The 9,279-nt window shown below is 41.7% G+C and overlaps 1 protein-coding gene across 1 annotated transcript in view; it reads right to left on the minus strand.

The window, feature by feature from the left end:
• Positions 1-224: 224 nt before the first annotated feature.
• The window catches only part of tshz1 (teashirt zinc finger homeobox 1), a 45,958-nt gene continuing 36,903 nt past the window's right edge, over positions 225-9,279 (minus strand). Inside the window, exon 3 of the mRNA XM_074687106.1 lies at positions 225-4,787. Coding sequence (XP_074543207.1) covers positions 1,444-4,787 — 3,344 coding nt within the window. The 3' untranslated portion in view covers positions 225-1,443. The remainder of the gene's footprint in view (positions 4,788-9,279) is intronic.

The raw sequence follows: 9,279 nt of genomic DNA on the forward strand, positions 1-9,279 counted from the left end.
AGCCTTCCAAACCTTTGGAAAGTGTTTTATTTTTTTTCATGACTAAAAAGTGTTGAAATAAAAGTGATATCAAAAGTCACAAACATGTATGCAAAATGTGGGTGTTAAGAATTGCACTTCAAACTGAGTAAAATTGCATGCAGTTAGATTTCACTCACTCCAAAAATCAAACAACAATGGTTTAATCCAGGACATGGAGTTTATTTTACAACTGAGGATAAAAGAACATCATTCTGAATTATTCTGTGGGTGATAAAACCTGGAAATCTATTTTTGGGTGAGGATCTCTTTTAATGTTATGTACAGTACCATACATCAAAGAAGATGCCAGTAAAGTTCAGTCATTTTATGTAAACCACACTGAAGGACCAACTCTCTACTAAAAAAAGACATTGTGGTCCAACAATATTATGTAGTTTTATACAATTTCCCCATATTTGTCTAGAAAATAATATAAAAATGCACACAGTACAAATTATGTTGAAATGTATAGAGCAAGATATGCTGACATACATGTATACATACTTGCCATTATTCATACAGTAAGTTTTAAACTTCATTAATTTTACAACTGTAGCTTCACAATAATAAAATTGGTAGCCTACAAACGCAAATACTGTACATGTTGAAACAGCCAGGAAATTATTTACTACATAAACACATATGCTTATCATTTTAAAGATTTTTTGTGTTTTAATGTCAAATAAAGAATAGTATCATTGTTAGTCCTTCAAGTTGCCATGGTAATCAAGACTCAAAGGGGTGACACGTTGTGATTTTTTCACATTTCTTCATCAATTGACCCTTCCTTAAAGTGCTAAATCATCCACACATTTTAGAATTTCATCTTTCACATGGCTGCCTTTATATCCTTCATATAAACACCAACAGATATTCACAATTTCTTTGTAACAGGGATACCCGTTTTTCTCATCCTGGTTGAAATTTCATGAAACACAATATGCCCACATTATACAAAAGAACATGCAAAACAACAAACTGTCTTATAAATAATATGCAGGTTGTGTTGATTTTCTTTTTTTATCCAAAATAAAACCTCCAAAAGGCAATTGAAAATAAGAGCGTGATCCAGTCTGAAAACAACAAATGGTCATTTCCCAAAGGCTCAGATAAGATGCAGTGCATTAGAAAAGCAACAATCAGTCAGTGACTACATAGTGCCATGGTTGCTGCACTAATTTTGTATGTATGTGTTACCAAAAAGTTAACTTTTACAACTTAGCTTTGAGCCTCAGTAATGCAGGGACTTGTAAGAAATGGACAACTCAGTAAATACAGTATGTGGTATTAAAGCTACCATGTTTTCATTACAATATGTGTCATAATAACAACACCCATTACAGTTGTGGCACTATCTACAATGACAGATTGTAGCTTAGAGATATAGTGCAACAGTTAACTGTCATGCTATCAGCTTTATCTTCATTGTTTATCAAACTTTTCCAACTCTTTCACAAAGATAAGATGGTCCTCTGGTGACTTCCCATGTGTTTTGCAAAGGTGCAATTTGATTGCATGTTTGCTGACAAATGTCCGATTGCACATTTTGCACTGATAAATAGTGCCAGTGTCTTCTTCAGTAGGCCCAGAGGAACTGAAACTCTTGTCCTCTATTCTGCTGACTGCTTGCTGCTCCAATAACTCTACGGAAAGCTTTGAAAGGTCCTTCAAGGTAAACCCAAGATGGGTCTCCAAATGGTGAATGTATGAGGAGGGAGTCCTAAACTGGGACGCACAATCACTGCACAAAAACAATGGTTGGCCAGATTCAATGTTTTTCAGGAACTTTGTGCCTCCTGTCCGCTTTAGTTGGTATTTTACGTTGGCCAGCCAATGAGAGATTGTAGTCATGGAAAGACCAGTAAATTTACAGATGTGAACCCTTTCTTGGGGTCCCAAGTCACTAATTACGAACTTTCCCTCCGGAGTCTCCCTTAGACTTGAAACAAACTGGGCCTGGAGAATGAGGAGGTGCTGAGGGTTCCAGTTGGACTGTCGGCCTTTCCGTCTTTGGATAGGAGACAGATCCTCCAAACTGTCCTCAAAAGTACAGCCATCAATATCTGATTTTTCAGACACAGAGGAAGGGGTCGTAGACTTTGGTGTCAGACGGCCAGTCAGATTTTTGACCATGTCTGAAATGTCCATCAAAGCATTCTCCCGCAAAGGCAAAGATGAAGACTGTGAGAAACCTTTGAAGGCTAGTTTGCTGTTGTTGACGCTGCTGTTACCATTAGATGTACACATACTCTTGGATGTGTCTGTGTTGGTGTTTTTGGATTTGGTTAAATCCATGGGTTGATCACTGTCATTGTGGTACGGACTCTCAGGTTCTGGAGACTTCATCTGAGTTGAGTTGTTATTCATCTTATAAAGCATTGCGAATGGGTCTGTGAAGGAGGTTGCTACTTTTGCAGCTTTCCCTAAGTGGTTATTCATGATAGACTGCAAAGCACTAAGGGGGTTGACGAGGGGCTGTTCAGGTGAGTGATCTGTGATGATACTAAAGGTATTGCAGCCATTGCTAACAGGCCTTTTTGGTGATTCAACTTCACTCTTTATCTGTGCCTCTTCTTTAGTTTGTGACTGCTCTTCTTTGCTTTTTGAAACAATCTCTTCCTCTACTGCAGTTGTATTCGCTGCCTTCAGGGCAGTATCTGAATTTGGTGAAGCCTGTTTCTCCTTGGGATTTAACAATGGAGACTTTGCAGACCTGCACTTATTCTCAACAAGATTTTCTTCCTTTTCATTTTTCACTACAGTTTTTCCTGTCACTTTCTCAACTAGCTCCTCCATGGCCAGCACATTACTCTTATGACTTGGAGGTGGAGAAGGGCTGTTCGGTGAGTGAATCAGAGTGCCTATGTCTGAGGACAATGCCTTCAAACTGTTGCTGCTAAATAAAGGTTGAATTGGTGGGCATGACGCTAAGGTAGACTTTAAAGATCCATGGAGCTGATATGCCGCATGAATGCTGGGGTATCCCCCCCATGTTGGTGTGCCAGTTTGAGCCTTGTTGATTGCACTTGACACCGTATTCTCCAAAGACTTCAGGATGTCCAGACCTCCTTTGGGGGCCTCTTCAAGGTCTTCTTCTCTCAAATATTGATAGGATCTTGTCTTTCCAGGTTTCTCAGCCTTTTCTGTCACATCTTCTTTCTCTTCTTTGATTTTTTTCTCTAAATCCCTTGCTTCCAGGCCATCTTCTTCTGACTCTTTATCTTTCTTTTCTTCACTGTCTTCTTCAGGGCTTGTAGGCTGCAGCGGGGATTCAGGCTGTGACCTGTCATTTGGTGCTGGGAGCCGTGTAGTCGTCGGTGGTAAAGGAATTGACTGAATTTTCTCCTCAACAACAGGATCGAAGACTAACTGCTTACCCTTTTTGGAGGCTGAATTGGTTACTTTGAGAAAGTGCCCCGTCACCATCATATGGGCTGTTAGTTGTTGCAAGGTGTCATGTGAGCTTCCACATTCCATGCATTTGAGAATTTGTGCCTTGCGTGCCTCAAACTGCCAGGTATAACTTGCACCGTTTTGGTAACCATATCGATTGTTTGGGGTAACATAAGGGTTTGCCACTTTTTGGTCTTTGGGAGAGTCTCCTAGGAGTATACCAGATGAGACAGACTCGGGTGAGCTTGGTGATATCATTAAGTCTTGAAATGCTCTTTTTTTGGTTGGGGGTACCAGCTTTGAGGTAAGGGCTGGCATTGGTTCTTTAAGAGGCACTTTCTGATAGTGTTTTGTTTTAATCATATGAACACTAAGGTCTTGAAGGGACTCGAAAGAATGGCCACAGTACATGCATTTCAGAACTTTCTGGGCATCTTCTTTACCCTCCATCTCCATCAGAGAACGCTTACGTGGCTTGGACCACTTCTTGCTTCGATCATCCTCTGCATCCTTGTTGTCATCACGGTAATGGCCCGTTTCATTCATATGCACTGTCAGGCCTACCAGAGTGTCATAGGCTGCACTGCAGTCCTTGCACCTGAACTTGCTGGCACCTGTAAACACAGGACCATAGAGCTTATTGTTTTGCCTGTAAAGCTGCACAGTGCTGAACAGGCTTGGCTCAGGGAGGAGCTGGTATGGGGTATGCTGCAGGGTTTTGGCCAATGCTGCCTGATGCCAGTCATAGGCTAATCCTCCTGTGCTGCCAGAGCTTACACTGGTGCCACTGCTGCTGTTGTTTGAAACTGTTCTGGTGGCAGTGCTGCTGGTGGTAATATTAGTGGTGGCTGAGGCATTGCTTGAGCTACATCTGCTCTTCACATTGGTGTTGCTTGGGCTGTGACTGTTCAGAAACCCATTGCTCCCTTTATGATTGCTACCACTGTTGCCGTTGCTTGCTGTGATGTTTCCATGTTTACTTTTAAGCATATCCAGAGCAATGCTGGACCAGGAAGCATCAGAGATCAAGTTTGCATAGACTGCTTTCATTTGTGCCAGACTATCCTGTAGTGAGAGGCCATTGATGGACTCTGTGCTCTCTCCTTGCTTCTCTCTACCGTTATCCTTTTCACCTAATGTGGTTTTATGGTCAATCAGTTGGTCGCTGGTGGTGCTGAGGGGAGACGCATACCCAGCATCTGGGTTTGTGCCATTGCTGAGAGGAGAGTTTTGGCAGCTGTAACGATCTCCTGCATCCTCATCGTCATTGAAGAGATAGTCTGCATCTTGACCATCCAGGGACAGGCCATCATCTTGCATATGCTCATCTTCATCAGTTTTATCCACCTTAAATTCATCATCAGGTCCGTAAGCTGAAATGAAAGAAGAGAAGAAACGCAACTTTAGACATTTTGATACAGTAGAAGGACACCAACTGTGCAACTACCACCCTTAGTATGTGAAGGTGGTATGGGTAATAGCCTTAAAGAGATTGTTGTCAATAGTCCCAGCAGAGGACACAGGTTTGCAATAATAAAGTGGCAAACATCCATATCTTGACAATGACAGATAGTCCTTTTCATTGCACTGCCTAATGAAGCTATTGAACACTGCGGTTCTCAAGGGGTAGGTGCAGAGATGAGCTAGAGAAATGTTTCTGCTTAGTTTAAAAACTAAAAACAGGCACATCCCCAAATTACACTGAGGGAAAATCCAGAGAGTGCATGAAACCTATTAATCATGTGGTGTGGAATAAAGACATTTTACTCTTTCCACAAATGAGGAAAAAAACAACCTTGAAAAGGGAAAATATGACTCATTTGATGCACTGTTAAAGTCTGGTGATGATGTCTCTGACATAACTTACACTGAACGGTATTAATATTGACAAGATACATTTTCTAATGTGCAAATATCAAACTTGTTTTTTAATCAGTTAATTGAAATGAGAGCAGCACTGGAATAATATACAGAGTATATTTCACTCTGTTGTATTTTGCTGCTATATGGCATCGTTGTCTTTTGATCTATTCCTCCAACATGCCACACATATTATGGATTCAGAAGTAAGAGATAGTGGAGGAAAATGCCAGCTGCATCCGCCTTGCCAAGCCATGGTTGGCTGGAGTCAACTTGGCATCGGCTGTGGAAGTCCTCACAGCGTGATGCTAGGAAACGGCCAGTGGACATGACAAGCTGTGTTGTTACTGCCTGTGCTCCCTGAGTACTCGCAGCTTCAAGTGTGCCATTTTAAAAGAACAGAGAGATTTATAGTATCAATGGAAAATGGCTGCCCACAAATTCCACAAATCATTTGATCTAAAAGCTACACAATACTTCTTTTCATCTGCAGATAGCAGAAAAATAAATAAGAAAACCAAAGATAGAAATTAAACAAGGAAAAGTTGAATACAATCCTTGGTGCAGATTAACAGAGAAGTAAAACAGAGAGGCAAAGAAAGAGAGAGAGAAAAAAAGCGGGTTAAATATGCTAAGGCAGCTCCCCCAATCCATTCCTCGCAAGATGCTTGTCTGAAGTGCCAGAATCAGTCTCCAGTGAGGAGGCAGATGTGCTGTCAGCTTCAAACAGCATGTAGCTCTCCATCCCATAATCGGAATGGACATAATACCTGATGTTTGTGAGGTGCCAGTTACTGCTGCCTGGGAAAAGCTGGAGGTCCAACAGCTGCCACTCTCTGCCCTGTATGTGTGTAAAAGTGTGTGTGTTTGAGACATCCAGACTTTCTTTTCTCAATCACATTTGTTCCTGGTTGTAGGGTTTTAATAGAACAAAGGCCACAGTTAAATCGTTCACTTTTGTTCGCCACTAAATTTGAAGAGATTTTAACCTTTTGCCAACACAGCTGCCGAGCTTTCTGTCAACCCGTCTTCCTCTTTCCTATTGAGATGCAGCCCACTGTAATGAAATAAATGCAAAACTACACCTATTCAAAGTCAATGTGGTGAGAGGAGTTAAAGACAAAGCAGCTTAGCTGACAAAGTGAGAGAAACCTGACAGCAGTACAAACACACACACACACACACACACACAGCACACCAACACTAAATCCGACTCTTTCCTGCCATCCTCCGTATGTTGCCTTGACAGGCATCAGTGTCAGGAGTGTGTCAGTGTCAGCCCGGGGTGTCAGTGTCCACACAAACAACCCTGCGAGGAGGTGGGAGGGGAAAGCAACAACAACAAACACAAGTCAGCCATTTTTCTCCCTCCTCCTCCTCCACCATCTGTGTCAGAAAAGCTGTGGGTGCCACCGCCGGCTAATAAGGCAATCAGAGATGGAAAAGATGCTGACACTGCGGCTTTCTAGCGTCACTCAGAACAAAAGAAAAAGAAGAGAGGGAGGGAGAGAGGGATGGGGAGGGGATTAAAACGGGGGTGGAGAGGAGGAGGACGGGGGAGAGGTGTCTGTTGTGGTTGTCAGTCAAAGACATAAGCCCACTTTGTGCTGTCAGGGAGGAGAGGGAAAAAAGGAGAAGTTTTTGAAAAGAGAGGAGAAAAGATGTGTTTAGACCAGCGAACAAGAGATGTGTTTGTGTGCAGGTGCATATCTCCTAAAACAAAAAACAAGTTTTACAACTTCTAACTACGTTTTGGATATGAAGCGTGAGAAAGCAGGGAGATTTCCCACATCTTTAAATTTGAGGGGTTTTGTACAGAAAGTGTGACTGATTACTAAAATGGGCTTGTGTGTGTGTGTGTGTGTGTGTGTGTGTGTGTGTCAAGTGTCACTGTGTGTCAGGTGCATGTAGGGATGCAATGTGGCTGGTGGGGGGGAGCAAAGCCATCTGCTGGAGAGGAGCCTGTCACTATTGTTGTGCCCAGAGTCCAGGATTTCCTGCTGCAGACAGGTGACACCACAGTGGGACATTCCCCAACACACACACGCACACACACACACCTTCCCCAAAACGACATCCCTCCCTGAAGGCAGGAAGCCGTGTGAGGTCTACACACACAAACACACACATACAGTCCACCTTGTTTTGGTGGTTTATGGGAACAAAATGGGGCTATAATGAGAAAACCTGAACTTGATGACTGAGAAACAGAACACGTCCATAAAAACAGGGATTTAACTATTAGTAACACAGCTTGGTGTTTGGTCCTAATCATTTTGTCTGTTACAAGTAAACAAAAGTCTCTTTGGCTGAGTCATAGAAAGATTTTTGCCATTGCAATTCAAAATAAGCTTTAAATAACACCCTAGCCCCTTTTAGCCTAAAAACCATGCATTTTAATGCAAAAACAAAAGAACCCAAAAGTTTAAAAGGCATTTTATATCAGCTTTCAGTTTTGGGTTATGTTAGGCTGGCAACACTTAAAAACTTTTCACTCTTAATATATTTTAAAATCTGGGAGACTACTAAATCACACGCACTGAACAAATCCAAAGGTTGCTCAACCACATGCTCAACAGGAAACGGATTGCAATAGAAACTAGAAAAGCAATTTCTGAAGAAATTGCGCTGTGAATGCAGAATGCTGAAGCAGCTTGCGCTGAACTGCTAATGTAACGAAAGCTGAACCTGAATGACTGAAGATATGTCTGAAAATGGTTGAAAAAGTCTTGAATAGCTTGCGCTCAACTGCTAATGCAGAATGCTGAACATTAATGACTGAAGGTTTGTCTGAAAATGGCTGAATGAAGTCTTAAAATGCTTGCGCTGAACTGCTAAAGCAAAATTCTGAACAAGAATGGCTAAAGTTATGTCTGAAATCATTTGAATTAAGTCTTGAAAAGCTTGTGCTCAACTGCAAAAGCAGAATGCTAAACATGAATGACTGAATTTATGTCTGAAAATGGTTGAAATAATTCATGAAAAGCTGGCACTCAACTGCTAATGCAGAATGCTAAATTAACCTGCCATGAACTCCTGGATGAAAGGAAATTAATGGATGAATCAGTTAAGTGGATAAATGAATTTAAAGTTGAAATGGCTGCATCTTTTCAAAATTTGAAACAATGAATTAAATTTTAAAGAACATTTATGGAAATAATGACCTGACTGAGGGAAAATGCAAGTCTAATCTCTGAAACGCTGTTAAAATGAAATTCTGTGTGTCCTGTGTGTGAGTTTTTAATCATGTAAGCCTTTTAGCTGAGGCCCATCTGAAGCCAGGTGTTGCCATGGTGATCATTGTTTACCAACTGCCATCAGAGAGCTGGTGGAGTCTGTTGATTCCCAACACATTTCCACTGAAATCAGGGTGTCAAACTGCCTTCAACTGTGACTAAACCAAAGGGCCGATAAGAAAAGTGATCACACCGTAGGAATCCTGAGACCCTGAGGAAGCTGTCCGTGTAAATTTCATGTCTGAAGATGCAGAAATAGGCCCATGACAGCGTTAGATAGATGAGGGAAATTTGACTGATCTCTGAGAAAACCCCTCAGGAATTAACATTGGAGTACATGGGTGCCGGAGCTGACTTTGCCCGACAGTTGGCCATTTTGTGAAAAAGTGCTCCATCCTTTTGCTTTAAAAACCACTTTGTCAGAAGCAGGACAAGACTACTTACATGCTGAGGGCTTATTCGTGTTGATAGCTCAAAAAATGTGGCCAAGAGAGCAGTTTACCCAGAAGTTTCTCAGGTCTTGTTTCCCCCTCTCCCTGCTCTGTCGTTTGAATCTCCCACTCTGAGCTGAAACATTCCGTCCAATACACACCAATGTTAAATGGCTTGAAGAGCTGAAATGCATCATGACCTTTGAAGGGTCATTGTGAAGTAACTATGAATGCTAGGAAACATTTGAAACCCACTGAATGGAGCCAAAAGATAGCTGAATATTTTGAAGTTTGAATGGAGTTTGTAGCTGAATGTATGACTGAATGAGAAGGGTTTG

The sequence above is a fragment of the Halichoeres trimaculatus genome, unplaced genomic scaffold (genome assembly GCF_033239565.1).
Source record: "Halichoeres trimaculatus isolate MK-OKI-2021-1 unplaced genomic scaffold, fHalTri1.1 fHalTri1_scaffold_14, whole genome shotgun sequence".
Lineage (NCBI taxonomy): Eukaryota > Metazoa > Chordata > Actinopteri > Labriformes > Labridae > Halichoeres > Halichoeres trimaculatus.